We start from the raw sequence: 15,576 nt of genomic DNA, 5'->3' as shown, positions 1-15,576 counted from the left end.
TTGGTGATGTTCTCAGGCAACTGAATGTGCTGCACCAGGCTGCCTCATGTTTCAGTCGCTACGATATTTGAGATATCGCGATACATGTATATCTTTGTAATGTACTACTCATAGGGTTGGTGAAAAGTGGGCTGTCTACGGATTTTCAGCAACCTTATGAGTAGTACATTAAAAAGCCAAATCTTTTTGAAAATATCTGCCTACAAATAGTATCCTTGTTTCCTTCACCACCCTGCGTTATCAAAGAAAGAAACCAACTGTGAACGGGCAAGAAAAGGGCCAAGGGCGAGTTACATGTAAACACTCAAACTGTCTACACACGTCCAAAAAACTTGAATAGAAGACCTGTATCACATGGCCGTCGGCGTCAGTTTACCGCCGTTTATCTCAGGTTTTGATTGAGGGGAAGGTGGAAGACACATTGGAAGTTTTCTGCATATTTCCAAGTAGAAATTAGGTTCCAGTGTCTCGTTCCAAGCAATGGTAGCAGTTCTCTTGACACAAGTAGGATACTGAATACATTCCTATGTCAAATTACGCTCTGGATCCTCGAAAACACTCGTTTTATGGTTTGGTGCCACGAATGCAACCAGTCCTGTCTAAACCTGGAGAAAAATATCAAAGATTGACGAGAAATGAGGGCGGTCAAACCGAGAACCCACCCAGCTGGTGAATTTACTTGTCATATTATGCGGAATCAACTGAACATTTGAGCCACACCTTGTGTAAGGAAGGTAGGTAACAGCACCCGATGCCAACACCCGAAACAAGCGCACGCATAGGGCTGTCTAGCGTAATTGTTAGTAGTGGGGAAAGATTTTGGAATTTCCAATTTTCCAACAAATGAAAGCGATCTGTGCCTGAAAAGCGGAGAAACACTCTATTGCTGCTTCACCCTTACTGGGAATTATCCACAGTACGCAGCTAACGGAACTTCAGCTGGGGGTTTCGAGCCTGTGACCTTTATGCTGGTAGTTCGGACACTTAGCTGTTCGGCCAAGAGCGGCTAAATAGTAGTGCGACTAACTCGCAATTAGAGAGACGATCACCCTCCAATCACGGAGTCCATATCACGTAGTCACCTAATGACTGCCTGTTTGAATGAAAACTTCTCACAGTGGGACTACACCTTCTTCTGGGCTAATAATGGATTTTCGTTCATCAATAATTTTGAAATTTCAAGTACTGAGTTTGTCTTTATATGTACACTGGATTTGTGATTTACCTATATACCCGAAGTGAGGAGACATTACTGGGAAACCCACTTTTGTCAGATTCGGGTATTATCCGTCCGAAAAGCGCAGTATGGGTGGTGACCCTGTCAACCAGATCGCATACTGGGCTGAAGGATGTTTCCCAAAGGCCATCTGCTATCAGGTGTCTGAAGTACCATTGAACAGCAATCTAATAGTCGAGGTTATCGGCTTCTGTTATGGAATATGGGTTGAGGTCTTGTCCTGTTCCCATAAGACGTGCCGAATAAACAGCCTATACTTGGATTTGCCGGACACCAAGGTTATTTGACTTGTACACGAGGCGGGGTGGAGCAGTTTGCACTTGGTCTGAGTCATCCTGGTTGATGGAGTGGTGGTTACACGCTCGCCCCGCTTGTCAGATGTCCGGGGTTCAAATCCCGGCGCGGCCATTACATATGCGCACTGCTGAGAGGTCTAACAAGTTTCTGAGCCATCCTCTTCAGATCTGAGTTACTGAACGTGTCCCCAAGCAAAGCCCCGAAACCTTCCCGGATGATAGCAAGTTCTGTTTACAACACCAACAGAAAAACGTACACAAATTCCCAGATCCTACTGTACTTTTTACATAATTCCAGGGTACTGAGCGCGCCTATCCCGGCCATCCTATTAACTAATGAAATTACTCAATCGATTGTCTGTTCTTAAACGTCCATCTTCCACTATATATCACAGATTTACCAATTGATTTCGAGGAAATTCGTCAAAACCATGTTTTTTCTCACTCGACAAATCTGTAGACAAATACATAATTCTAGGAGCGAACTGTATCTAATCTTGGAGATCACTTTTTGAGAAACATGAGTTCAACCATATATTAATGTATTTTTAATCCTGTCCAGATTTCCCTCTTCAAGAAAGGAGAAATTCCGGGGTATTAACACCACTCATAGTAACTACCATCAAATGCTTGTTTATTGATGGAATCTCAGCCGATGGGATGCTCAAAATTACAACTTTCGAGAGTTCTATCACGTCCACATAAAGATTTTGCTGAAAACAACTGGGGGTTAATTTCAACCAAGGATACGTTTCAACCAGTTACGTAAAATTCAGCGTTTAGCTAGAAAATAGGTATGGTGGTAACTCGAGGTTGCACCTGCGTGATGAGCCTGAAAGACTAGTGAGCTAGTGAAAGGAATAAGACCTTCGCTTCGGAGTTATTTATTACAAAATGCCAACTGAACATTTACAGACTACTGGACAGGGAAGCAAAACTGAATATCCATCTTCTACTTGAACGCGTCTTCCAGAACTCTCTTGGATATCCATTGACTGCTGCTCAAATCCAAGCAAATGCTACAAAGCGACTCCACAAATTCCGGAATAGATCTCATTTTTCAAGAGAAGCAAAGCGGATTTAAGAGAAAACATACTACTCGTATGCCCTCCCATCAGTAGCATCACCTGTATACTGGTACTCTGATGAGTAGCGTGTTCTGTCAGTTAGTTATACAACAGTTTACTTATCAGCTGACTTATGTGGATCATTTGAGGTCAAATCGATCAGTCACATCCGAAAAAACAGCATCATTCTCTTGTTTTGTAATCCGATCACTGGATCCTTGCTCTCACTGAACATCGTTCAGGTTGTGCCGCTTCGAACCAATGCACTCGATGATGGCCATACTTGTATGCTCAAAAGATAGAATAACAAGCATGGTTTAATAGCTTTCATTCCACAGGAAGACTGTTTGACAAAAAAATCGAACACATCTTCCTAATCCTCTATCACATTAAATGCGTGATCGGCTTGTCGGACACGACCCCCACACACCTGGCTTTGCACTGAATAATGGCGAAAGAACAATCTTTGCAGTCCCACAACTGTCGGTGTTTTTTTTTCTAAATTTAAACCTCAATATTGTCATTGTGTTTTTGATCAAAAACGCACGCCAATTAAAGACTGACTGTTTTTTTTAAAACCACGAATTTTACCTTATTGAAACTAACGAATGAAAGAAAGAACGAGTATAGTCACCCAGGAAGTTGTTGTGTACATAGAGCAGTTTCAACAAAGGATCTTAAACAAGTGGGCTCCTGAAGTTGCTTAATGGAGCTAACAATTCGAACTGGTGTGACTCTAAGCCCTTCGTTTATGATACACGAAACGGCATATTCCGGTTCATGTGATGCACAGCACAGTAATATCATTTGATTGGAATAAACGGATGTGAGCTTCCGTGTATTTCGCACTACATTCAGGACATTTCTGATACTACAGTTGTTTAAAGCACAGCAAGTTTTTTTTCTGTCGTTTACATCCATCCTCGAAAAATTGTAACTTTGTCTCAAACTGAGTTGTCGAGAAATAACTTGCCCTGCCTGTCAGATTATCAAGAAAGATTATCTCGATCAGCGCGAGTCAAGTTTAGTTCACTCTCAGTGTTTCACTCTGTTCAAAGGAACGGTAAATGCCAAGTGATGTGAGTTCTTTAACGTATGTTATCTCTATGATCCTTTGGCTAACCAGGCGTGCACGGTAGTGAAGCATCAGCGCCAACACTGATCTTGCTGTCTTTGATGATGATGATGATGTTGATGATGATGATGATGATGATGATGATGATGATGAATGATGATGAGATGATGATGATGATGGTGATGATGATAACCAGGCGCGACTTTGTTCTGAAAACAAACTTTGCACTCACTCGAGGGTATGAGTGCGATCATTTCAGAATTACCTGAGCAGGTATCAGGTGACCCAACTTTTCCGGAAATATGAGGTAAGAATATGCCAGTTCACCTAAATCACTTGCAGATGGTCACTAGCTTGTTTGCAGATGTTCGCTCAAAGCCACTTACTGTGGCAAACGGATAGGCTAGCCGATCCGGACTCTTCTGGGGTTCCACAAGACAATCGGCTACTTTGAGATCACCACATGAGATTACAAAGTATGATGAAAGTAGAGGATCGACCCATCCTTTGTGGTAATGTCTTCAACTAGGAAGCATAGTTAGGGTTTGCAAACTGTCTTCAGTGTGGATATTTCTTACTTACTAAAGCTGTCTTGTGCGGTTTGTACGAAAATCTGATTGCCAGGTCAGACGGTTTTGGTGACTAGATAAAAGAGAGAAGGACACGACGACAGGCTAAATCCCTATCCTTGTAGGAATCAATATTTACGCATTCATGGTGCATCATTTGCGTTCGTCAGGTCGCTTGTTCCATCGGGTCATCGGGTCCTGCTACTCCGAAGAACATAGAGCTGTGCGGTATGCTCTCAACGTGTTGAGATACAGTACATGACAGTGGCACTATACAGTGTCAAAGGCGGAACGTTCGAACCAGTCTTTATAGACACCTTTAGCAGTGTTACCTCTTTCCAGGTAGGCCTATTTACCTGGAACAAGATAGCCTCTTACCCACGGCTTGTTTATGTTATGGCGTCGCTTAACTAACCACGGGCATATAGTTGCAACTAGACCAAAACTCTATAAACTTGGCCAAATGAAACGAAAACGGTGATCAATCCATTAGCATGTCGGGTCTCTCTAACGCCAGCTAACTCACATGAGCCGTTTGCTCGTGAAAAATTATTTTCAACACTTTCATATTAACCAATAAATGAACTGCATAAAGGATAATCGTACGGTTAAAGTATATTCTGATGGAAATGACAAAACACTAAGAGGAGTATAAAAACAACTGGTACGAGTTTGTATTTCGCTAATTCCGTGAAATTTGAGTTCAAATAGAACATAAGGTTGACGAAACATCGGGGACTGCGCTTACCTGATGAGCCCCAAGAAGGACAAAAGTGGTCGTGGACTGTCGAAGAATTTTCACCAACCTTATGAGTAGTGTATTACTTCCCTAAACTGTTACAACGTTTTGATGTATTGCCTTAGTCTGTCATGAACGACAATCATCTTCAGTCTGCATTGCAGTTCCATTACGATTGATAATTTCTTGCATGCAACTAAGGTCAAGTGATCGACAAAACCAAATTACGAGAGAGACCCACCGGTGTACCAGGATGGCGAAGTAGTTGTGTTCGTGGCCAGAGCATTGACACGTGACCGCTGACTCAAGTCTGAATCAGTTTGGAGGGCGATATTGGGATTTGAATAACTGACGGGTGCTAGCCAAGTGGTTCCGATCTATTTCTCTGACAGTGTACTGCTGTGAAAAGCTCTGTCGCCAAAATTTTGTCCTTGTATTGTGCGTTTGTGTGTAAATAGCTGGGCTGCTTTATAGCGATGATGGGGAGATAGCCAGCATACTTTGTGCTGCGTGACGACTGAATTATTTTGTGAATACTTTAATAAAATTTGGATCACACATTATCGATTATTTGTGCTGGTGTACATGTCTGGAGTGGTGGATGTGACCTTGATGCTTTAGGAATGCAACACACGATGACCAGAAATGAAAAATACCAAAGGATATTTTACTAGGTGCGTAAGACGAATTTTGAAACAACTTAAGAAAACTTTTCAGGAATGTGCCAGGAGAGTCACTTTGCTCTGGGATGATCAAGATTTATGGAACAGTGTCAGTTCGAACACTTTCCACTCGAATTGTTTTGGGTAAATGCGTTTCACGCACACAGTTTTAGGTGGTTTCTATGCCGCAAAAGTACTCATAGGTTTGATCAAAGCTCGTTCGGTCACTGCCGGTTGTGTATTTCTTGGGAAACATCAGCTAGGTGTGGGGATAAGAAGAATATTTTAATTTTTTTTTTATATTGTCCCGAAAAAACATGAAACGTTCCATGTACAACACATTCATTTGGGGAATATCGTAAAATGGAGATATGGTTCAAACGCATTTGACTTCTTCGTCAACATTAGCTAGTTTTCCGGATGGCTCCTTTTGTGTGGAACTTGTTCATTAACGGTTCTCATCAGTAACAATGGACTGCTGACATTCTGGCTGCTTTTTACTCCTCACTTCAACTTCATACACCAAGGAATATGTGTTACTTCTTCAAGCTGAACATGCTTCAAAAACATCCGTAAAACATCGACCTTGGACATAGTTTTACAGCCGAATTCAAGCTTTCGCTGAATGCAGTTGGGTGCATTCTAGTCAGTTTAATTCGTACTGTGAACTGTACGCAAATGGTGGACAGACGCCATCAACAGAGGAAAGCGTTTTTCCCGTCCCAAGGAAATTTTTAAAAAAGCGCTTCCATCAGAACATCAGTGAAGGATCGATTGCCGAGGTATCACTCTCCAGTGACCCGTTATGATGTATTCTATCCAAGTATAGGCCAGTCACACTACTGACAAGCTGTATGTGACCGAGCAGTCTGATCTTGAAATATAAGTTGAAAATCAGGAGTTCGAATCTTTCCTTGATTCCGAATAAACATGAAACAGCTATGCATTGCTTCCCGACTTTCTGACCTAGATTTTCCTCACTTGTAGGACGAAACCCCCACTGAAATTTTCCTACCTTCACATACTACTAACAGAATATTCCAGTGAATTTGATCCCCCCACCTCAGTACCAGCTCTGTCTTTCTTTGGCCAGGCATGTACATGGTTGGACTTCTTATTAAGAGCTACAAGACTAAAATTTTCCTGATCCATCTGACAGAATAAAACTATAATCTGTAAAGTCTAAGTTAAGGTAAATAGCTAAATTACGATGACAACGAGAGCAGACCACTCTGGAAGTCCGCTAGTAAGCACAGGCCGTTGCTAGATGAAGCCAAGAATAATAAATACGTCACTTTGATATCGATAATAAGCACAATCGTCATCTATTAGTTGTGGTGCTCTTTCACGGTAATCCCAACAATCGACTGGATTCCGTGCGTTTTGTCGACTCGGAGAACCAAATTGTCTCTAGAACCCGCTGTAGAGCATTACTTGTGTCGACCGGTTCGGTGTCTCGACGCAGTCTTGAAAATTTTATTCAGGCTTTTGTGAGAATTCCTCAAAACTGGCCAGTCCTGATTCCGTTCACCCAATTTTTTGTCGCTAATTGCTTCGTCAAATCAGGAACACCAAGTATAGTATGGCCGAGTTGGGAACGTGTTCGCTACTATAAATAGGAATCGGTTTTGAGGCAAATAACAAGGCCATTATAAGACATGCTAACGACGGTTTACCCTCAGCTTCCCAAAAGCTACGCATAAAAACCTTGCTTTCTATTCAAATGATCGTGTTGAAGCCCAGTTTGTTTTCCAAAAAATTCATTTGTTCTAATAGCCCGATGCTCAGCTCAACCAAACCAATCGGATAGTCCAATTACTTGTTTTTTTCGGAGTTCCCCAGGTGAAAGTGCAATTCTTCTCCCGTAATTGCAGGCCCAGAACGAAGCGGTTCTTTAAAATACACATCCGAGCACTAACAGTCTCACGAGGTGAGGTTTGTAGAACTGACCGACGGTCTACGTGGAATCGTCCAAGCTTAAGAACAAATATAATAAAAAGCTTCGCTCCCGATTGCGAATTCCTCAAAAGCAACTACAAATTATGAAACGTCAAAACGCTTGTTATTTTATTCAAATCTCAAGGATCTTGCACACAAATTCGCGGATTTTTACATAAATTTGACCAAACAACTCGTTTACTTCTAGATTGCGTGGTTTGTGGACATATGTCCCTCGTATTATTTAAATGTATTTTCAACTTTTGCGATTTCTTAGAACTGGCGGCAAACTATTTATCAGGTTTCCAACCTAATCCGTTGCGTGATATGCCCTGTCACCCGCCAAACAACGACTGGCTATAACCGACTTTGTCGCTCTTGGTTACGGTCAAAGAAGTAGAAAGATTTACGTTTTTCTGAGAAACGGATGAGCTGAAAACTAGTTTGCTTATGTTAATGAGTGAAACTGGTGTACACATCGTCTCGTTGCGCCACCGACTCCAAACACTTTAGAAATAGGATTAACTTTCACCAGTAGACTCAACCATTCCCATCCTCTTTTTTGTTCCTTTTTGGCAAACAAACCCAGCTACATCCACGTGATGAGTCCAAATCTGAGCAGAACACATCGTGGATTGGTGTTTTAACGCCGTTTTTCCTGAACTGCGTTTCTTTTATGGTCAGACTTTAACCGTGAACTGATGGTTAGAAGTGATCTAGGTTTGAGCTACATGCCTTGTCGGAGCTTGCGCCAAATTTAAATTGGGATACAGGGTAGGACTTTCTGTGACAAAAAAACAATAACAGAAGAACATTGATGTCGTTTAACTCAGCACAAATCAAAACTATATCGCCAGCGAAAAATTCACCTCATTAAACCCACCCTTCGATTGTAAGTGTGCAATAAAATTTGACGATTCTTCTATTTTTCTGACAAGTGCAGTTGATAAGTCGGCGGAGACACCTGTGCAAGTCCGAATTCACGTTCACTTTTAAGGTCTATAAGATGTTAAAAAGATCCAGTTCTAATGCTGACATTTTTTGTCTCTCCAACTTCGAGTAAAAGTAGAAGTATCTAGTCTGATTTCCTTTCTATACATTGGTTTTGTATTCAGTTCATCCATCCGGTTTATCATTCTATTGTAACTCACCGGAAACCCCGGCTCCAGAACCTTATTGATGAAAAAGACATCTAACCAGAATACAACAAGTGAGTGCGGACTTACATGTGGCGTCGCAGTAATTAAGGAGCACTTTCGACCTTGAATCAAGTTTGTCTGAGTCAAGGTTTACATCTCGTCTAGTTCACACCTGAGCACTCGAGCGTCGTCAATCATCGCTGACTGCTTGCTTGAACGCTTCATTAATAGATGGATTATGTGACCCGTAGACTCGGCTGCCTTCTGAAGTGTTTTTTGCAGAACTGATGGATCCCAGTAAGTAGCGGGCGTCCTGCGATTATTTTCAGGAATCTGACCTTCCTAAAATATCTACTCGCTTGTGCGTTTTCCAACAATGTGAAGTTTCTTTTTCTGATTGCTGTCGCACGCTCTCAAAAACTAAAATGTCTGTTTTTTGCTCGGTGACATCCTCGGTTGAGTTGTTCTCTGTCGATCAGTTTGCAACAGTCGCTTTGCACAACGTGTGTGGTGCAAGATGCCGTACTAGACGGAAAGATGTCCAGTTTCCAATGTTCATCTGTACCACTTCGAATTACTCCCACAAGGAGTGAACTCTGTAGGAAAAACGGTGTCCGACTTCCCTTGTGCAGTTATTCTATCCTTGGAAAGGCTAATCAGGACTGTTGCCAGGGTTTTCCATCAGACAGATATTTTTTGACCATTTGTGCAAAGTCGTTTTTAGTAGAGCACTTTTGGGTTGAATTCCATGCGACTTTCTTGTTTCTCACGCACAGTAAACTCCTGACATAATGATTTCATCCTATTTGATGTATTATGCCTAGAAATATAGCAGTAAACACACTCGTATTCATGGCTGCCATAAAGAAGATTTAGGTTATCGCACTGTCACTAAATGGTGAGAGTTCCTGAAGAAGTTCCGGGAAAAAATAGGTGAGGGAATCAAGTTAGACTGTGTTCACGCGGGAAGAGTTGAAGCGTAACGCGAAACTTGGGCTCGTGAGTAGGATACCAGTGTAACGGTGATACTACTGATGGGGGAGGCATGCGGGTAGTATGTTTTCTTCTTGTAAATTCGCTTTGCGTCTCTTGAAAAGGAATTTGTGGATTCGCTTTGTAACATTTGCTTGGATTTGAGCAACAGTCAATGAATATCCAGGAAGGTTCAGGAAGACGCGTTCAAGGAGAAGATGGATGTTCAGTTTTTGTAAACAAGATGTAAATGAGAATTTTGCTTCCCTGGCTGATCATTTGGCATTTTCTAATAAGTAGCTCCGCAGCGGAGGCATCCTTCCTTTTCACCGACAACCTTGTCAGTTGAATAAGACGTACAACAACATACAATGACAATACGTTCGAAGCAAATTTCCGTCGCTACGCGCACATGTGGAAAGGCGACGTGTTTCGTCAGATCGGTATGCTGCTCTAGCGGAATATTCCCTCAACCTCAGTGTGCAGACAAGCTTTGCGCCCGAGGCGTCGCAACTTTCTGTACATCTGGAAACGAAATACCCGGACGAATTGCGGGCTAAAACAGCCGACTGGTAAAAAAAGTTGCACTCAGCAACTCAGACCCCAATGTTGTTTTGCAGAACAATGTTACAGTAAAAGCTTGACATAGTTGCAAGATAACCTAGTCCTTAAGGCCATGAAGTGGGACACCACTGTAGTGGATCGAAAGTGGCCTACTTTGTGAGGGACGACTGCATGCATCCGGGTGATAGTTAATTGCTCGAAACGTAAAAACAGCGAAACAGAAAGTCCCGAACAATACAGGAATCCTTCATAGCCGTCATTAGCACCTGATCAACACAATTTAGAGGGAGAGCAGCTCTAATCAATTACTGCTATATCTGCTGAGTCGCCAATCTGTGGTACCTGTTGCTGACCCGCTCCAGTGCCTAATGCCGGAAAAAAGGCTAACAGAAAGGAACACAACAGCTATATTATTCCGAACAAGCGAGTGTGAGAGTGTGAGTGCATGCGAGTGCGAAAGTACAACGGTCTAAAGCTACTTATTGGAGGGACACTGTCTGAACTAGGTCAAGTGCTGTCGCACACGGTTTGGCTTTAGTACGGGGCTGCGACACCCTGCATATTGCGGGGGAGTTGTCTGATTCTGATCAACAATGACTCGCGCTGTCTGGGTTTGATACAAGGCTCTGAAGAGCTGCATATTGAGGGAGCGTTGTCTGTCTGGTCAACATTTGGCGGAGCTGAGGATTTCAGTAGATTTCGGGCGCTCACTGGCTGCTTTCAGGACTCTGACCTTCCTGATAAGTCTAATCATTCAGATTGACATGACAATTATTTGAAAACTTATGACTGTCAAGGTGGTGACTTGAAACGATGGCATGGCCACACGCAGTCACGTGACAAGTCTGTGTGCGCCTTCCTTTGGTAGTGTACGTATGTGAACCACTGTGGTCGTCACCCCTTGACGGCGTGACTTTAGAATGATGCGTCATGCTCGGATAATCAGCCAATCAGCTTTTAGCTGCCGCACGTTTGGTGGTGCCCCTGGATTTTGTGTTTTTGCGATTGTTATGCACCGTTTCACCATGAATGCGTTTCTTTATTTCAAGAACAGAATATCCCTTCATAGATTAAATTTGGGGTAAGCCGTGATACAGTGGATTGTTTCGGTTTTGAAACATCCCTATGAAGAAATTAACAGAGGAAGACTGCATTCAAACCGCTTTACTCAAACTTGACTGGGGAAGTTAACTTCAAACTTTTCTGTCCTTGTCTGAAGCTCGAAGCCTTATCGAAGCTTTAAACTTGTCCAAATCGAAAACGTTGGAAGGAGTCTTGCAGATTTTGTACAAAAACTGAATCACGAAAAAGTGTACGATGGCGCGGCTTCTTTCAAAATGGTTCAAGAATCCGGTGAGGACCTGAGCCAGTTAATCTCGGAATTCATTTGTCTATCTTTATGATTATAGTAATGGGACCACAAGAAACATCGATTAAGTGCTTCAGCTCCAACAATTTGTGAGCAGCGTGCGCGAATACTGCATTCATGAGTCTCTGCTAACCTTTGATTCTAACAAGCTGACCTGAAATGGAGCTCGTGGTGTGGTTCAATCCAAATGTGTCATCCATGAGCAGTTCAAATGCATCTTGTCAGAGTCCACCTTTATCGGATAGACGATGACTCGGCATCTCGAACCCATTGTCAACATCTGCTGCCCACCATCGAAATATGCGGCAAAAATATAGATTCCCTGGAGGATAAATGGTCAGTGTTCACTAGTGAATGAGGACAATTTGCCTGCGTATACCGACCACGCACACTTTCATCTGTGGAGCCTAATAAATTTGAGGTTGCATCTTACCTGAATTCTGTCCCAATAGGCGGAAGTCACGTGTGTAAACCTTCTGGTCCAGCGCCTAGGAGTCCCTTATCTGATCTAGGGACAGTGTACTTTGTTTGTATCCAAAGTAATACCGTTAATTTGCAATGTGACTCCGCTCGCAACAGAAATAGTTCATCCATTGTACCATTATCATTTTGGTCGTTTTCTCATTCAACCATCGTGATGTATTTTCGCTTCACACATCCGGCCCACCCACCCATTACGGTTCATTCAAGTCAACTGGGTGACACAGGACAACATAACATGCCAAAGATCCACCGGTTGCAAGTACTAAGTCTTCATTTGGACGGAAGGTTACGACAATTCTATGAGTTTCTTCATGTGGATGGAAATGCTCGTGGTGAATACCGATTGCTGTAACACAGGATCAGTGTCTCAGAAGGTTTCTCGACATCTTCAGGAAGATTTTGATTTGTATGCAGCAACATTTGGGACTAGTTCGTCAACCAAGACATAGTCGAGGGTGAAGCTCTACAAAATTGTTGTATCGTGGGTGGCCGTCTGTTGGTTACGCCTGAACTGAGCGTGTCAGACTACGCGATAGGGAGAAGAGAGAGAACCCGGGACACGGCTCGGACACGGACGAACATACAGAGCTTCTGCTTAAATGTACAGGATAACTAAACGGCCAAATATGGTCGTTTAATTGTTCGTTCTGTACAGCCAATGGCGACGTTCATGCCGTGAACAAATTCACACCCATTCCGCTAGTCACATGCTGCCGTGTTTGGTAAGCTCCATCAACGTTCCTGCTCTCCGGAACGTGTGGGACAGATGCTGACCTTGGGAACGCGTTGTCCTCTGCACTTGTATCTTTGCATGTCTGGACGCATTCCGACAAATAATATGTTACAAATATATAGCACTGAACTCATCCAGTGCTCTTGCATCTTTGGTTGCTGTTTTGAGACCGTACGACACTTTTCAGTGCCTTTCAAGGGCACTGAAGAAACAGCCAATTGTTGGACTTCCGATGGCTGACTGAGGCTGAATGAAGGCTTATGTGGCACTGTCGCGTCTAAAACGGAGTCAGATGAAGTAGTAGCACCTGCATCGAAATCACTCTTTCATGTGCGCACTTTCGTGTGTGCGCTCATGCGATATTTATTTTTACGTACGGGTCACTTAGCCCTCGGCGTTCTACTCGGTTGAGAAAATTAAGCCAAACAAACGGCCGATGGTGTTCACGAGTAGTAAACCAAGGTCTGATGTTAAGTATCATCGTGGAACACAAAATCGGATGACTGATAAGCTATCTCGGTTTCGAATGGGCATATCCGGCGAAAAAGTGAAAACTATGGAAAATACTACTGCCTATCATCCATCAACAATTACTTGGTCCTAACTACTCCCGAATCGCTTGACCGCGTCGGATATATCATCGTTTTGCATCCTACATGTTACATCACACAAGGTGACCTAACTTTTACAGCTGGACGTCTCTCGTGGGAAGGTCCTACTAGTTTCCTCCTGCGTTGACACACGAGGATCACCCAGGAATCGTACACAGAAAACCCCCTGTTCGGTAGTTTTCCTGGCGGTAGCGATCGATGTTGGGCTGGAGATACACAGATGTCTCTCTTGCCAGTACTCAAACAAGTGCTTTAAGTCATCGAAGTTTCAATTCAGCTGATAAGTTATCCCATGCAGCAGTGGTCGTAAATTGCAGTTTACATTTTGATATCGTTGGTCCAAGTTGCGAATCTGAAGCAGAAAGCATTATTCACTGCTTTCCGATTGAATGTGCTACACACAGACCGGCTAGTGTTTCAGTTGGAAGGATATTCGAGATATCACAGTATATTTTCATTAAAAAAACTACTCACAAGGTTGGTGAAAACTCTCCGACAGTCCACGACCGGTTTCACCCTTCTCGGGGCTCCTCAGGTAGGTGCAGTCCCCCGAGTTGCCGTGGTAACCAAAGTGGTCTGCAAATGAGCTTATATGGGGTATCAGGTGCGATTCGGGTTCAAGTAGAACATATGCTTGATGAGAACTCGGAGATTTCATCTGCGCGATGAGCCTAAGGTAAGCGAAACCGGTCGTAGGCTGCCAAAGAGATCTCAACAACAATGAGCCGCCCCCTTGATAAAAAGTCAGAAGGTCATTTAAAAGTGTACGGAAATGAAAGTTTGCTGTTTAATAGTGAGTTAGTAATAATCACTACGCCAAATTTGGAGATCAGAGGTCAGTGTCAACCACTACGTAATCGAGGTCTGTTCCGGTTCGAAACTCTCGTCAGCCTCCTGAAGGTCCATACAAAGTGTTTTGTGCACACCATTCAAGGTTGCGCAACCGGATGAATATCTCCAGGGCAACAAAGAGCATTCGATCTCACACAAAAATCAAGTGATATGATGGGATTGCTCAGACTTCCGGAGAGTTTTTAATAGGATCTTGATCAGTATCAGTCACATACGTAGCCACTGAAATTGAATTCAGTGAAATTTCATATGACTTTCTATTTAGGTTTAGGTGAACGGACTTCAAATTACATGTACCGCTTACTCCGCTTACTCTGTTTCCAATGCAATTTTTTCCGGCATGTGCCATTACGGTTCTTTTAACGTCCAGAAAGTTTATGCTGGATTTCGGAGTCTAAAAGAACGTGGCGTTTGGCTGGATTCCATCACAGTTGCACTAGGGATGAGTTCATTTGAGGAGAAGGCTTTCAATTCATCCACCTTAAGCACAGAATAAAATTCAGTTGCCTACGCCCATATCAGCCGGCACTGGGTCAAGCGGAGCTCCCATAATAACATCATCTTTGCCTGCTTACATCCGACTGCTTAACTGAGACTGTGATCTTTCCTGTGGAGGAACAAAATTTCTTTCGGAAGACCCGTCTCGGTATCAGTGTCCAGAGCGTTATTCTTTACAGACGCATCACCAGGTGAAGAAATTCGCCGTCCTCTTTTGTCCTCTAATCAGGTCAAAAACCTTGAAGACGATGCTGAAGGCTTTCTCGACTGTGACTTAACTGAATGGTTTCAGTTTTCTAGTCAAAACTCAGTTAAGTGATTGGCATGAAGAGTGTCGTTCCCACTGATAGATTATCCATATGCCCTTCGGATGAAACGATCTGGTCAAATGGCAAACAAGGGCAGACAACTTCAAGGATGAACCACGCATCGGTATTCTCATATGATACGTCCTATCGTATGTTGACAGAGCAAGTGTACCAATCTGTTGGACTGTCTTTATATTGCTCCATGAAAGTTGGTGATTATCGACCACTATTCCAGTCTATATTGAAGAATAGTTAAACGAGAGATTCAGCCGGGTTCCAAGTGAGTGTCTCGCAAAACCAAATTAGTTTGCAAATGAGTGTATTTCGCTAATTTCGTGCAATTTGGTTTCAAGTAGAACGTAAGGCTGACGGAAACCCGGGGACTGCGTCTACCTGATGAGCCCCAAGAAGGGCAAAACCGGTCGCGTGCTGTCGACGAATTTTCAGCAACCTTATGAATAGTT

General features: G+C 43.0%; 1 protein-coding gene across 1 annotated transcript in view; it reads right to left on the bottom strand.

The window, feature by feature from the left end:
• Positions 1–5,073, bottom strand: part of T265_13924 (hypothetical protein) — a gene marked incomplete at both ends in the record, with an annotated part of 6,896 nt that extends 1,823 nt beyond the window's left edge. The window contains 2 exons of the mRNA XM_009171192.1: positions 4,258–4,317; positions 4,993–5,073. Of these exons, the coding sequence (XP_009169456.1) occupies positions 4,258–4,317; positions 4,993–5,073 (141 nt within the window). The remainder of the gene's footprint in view (positions 1–4,257; positions 4,318–4,992) is intronic.
• Positions 5,074–15,576: the final 10,503 nt, after the last annotated feature.

Source organism: Opisthorchis viverrini (genome assembly GCF_000715545.1).
Source record: "Opisthorchis viverrini unplaced genomic scaffold opera_v5_121, whole genome shotgun sequence".
Lineage (NCBI taxonomy): Eukaryota > Metazoa > Platyhelminthes > Trematoda > Opisthorchiida > Opisthorchiidae > Opisthorchis > Opisthorchis viverrini.
Note: the sequence above shows the minus strand (reverse complement) of the source record. Positions and strands in the feature narration are given on the sequence as shown.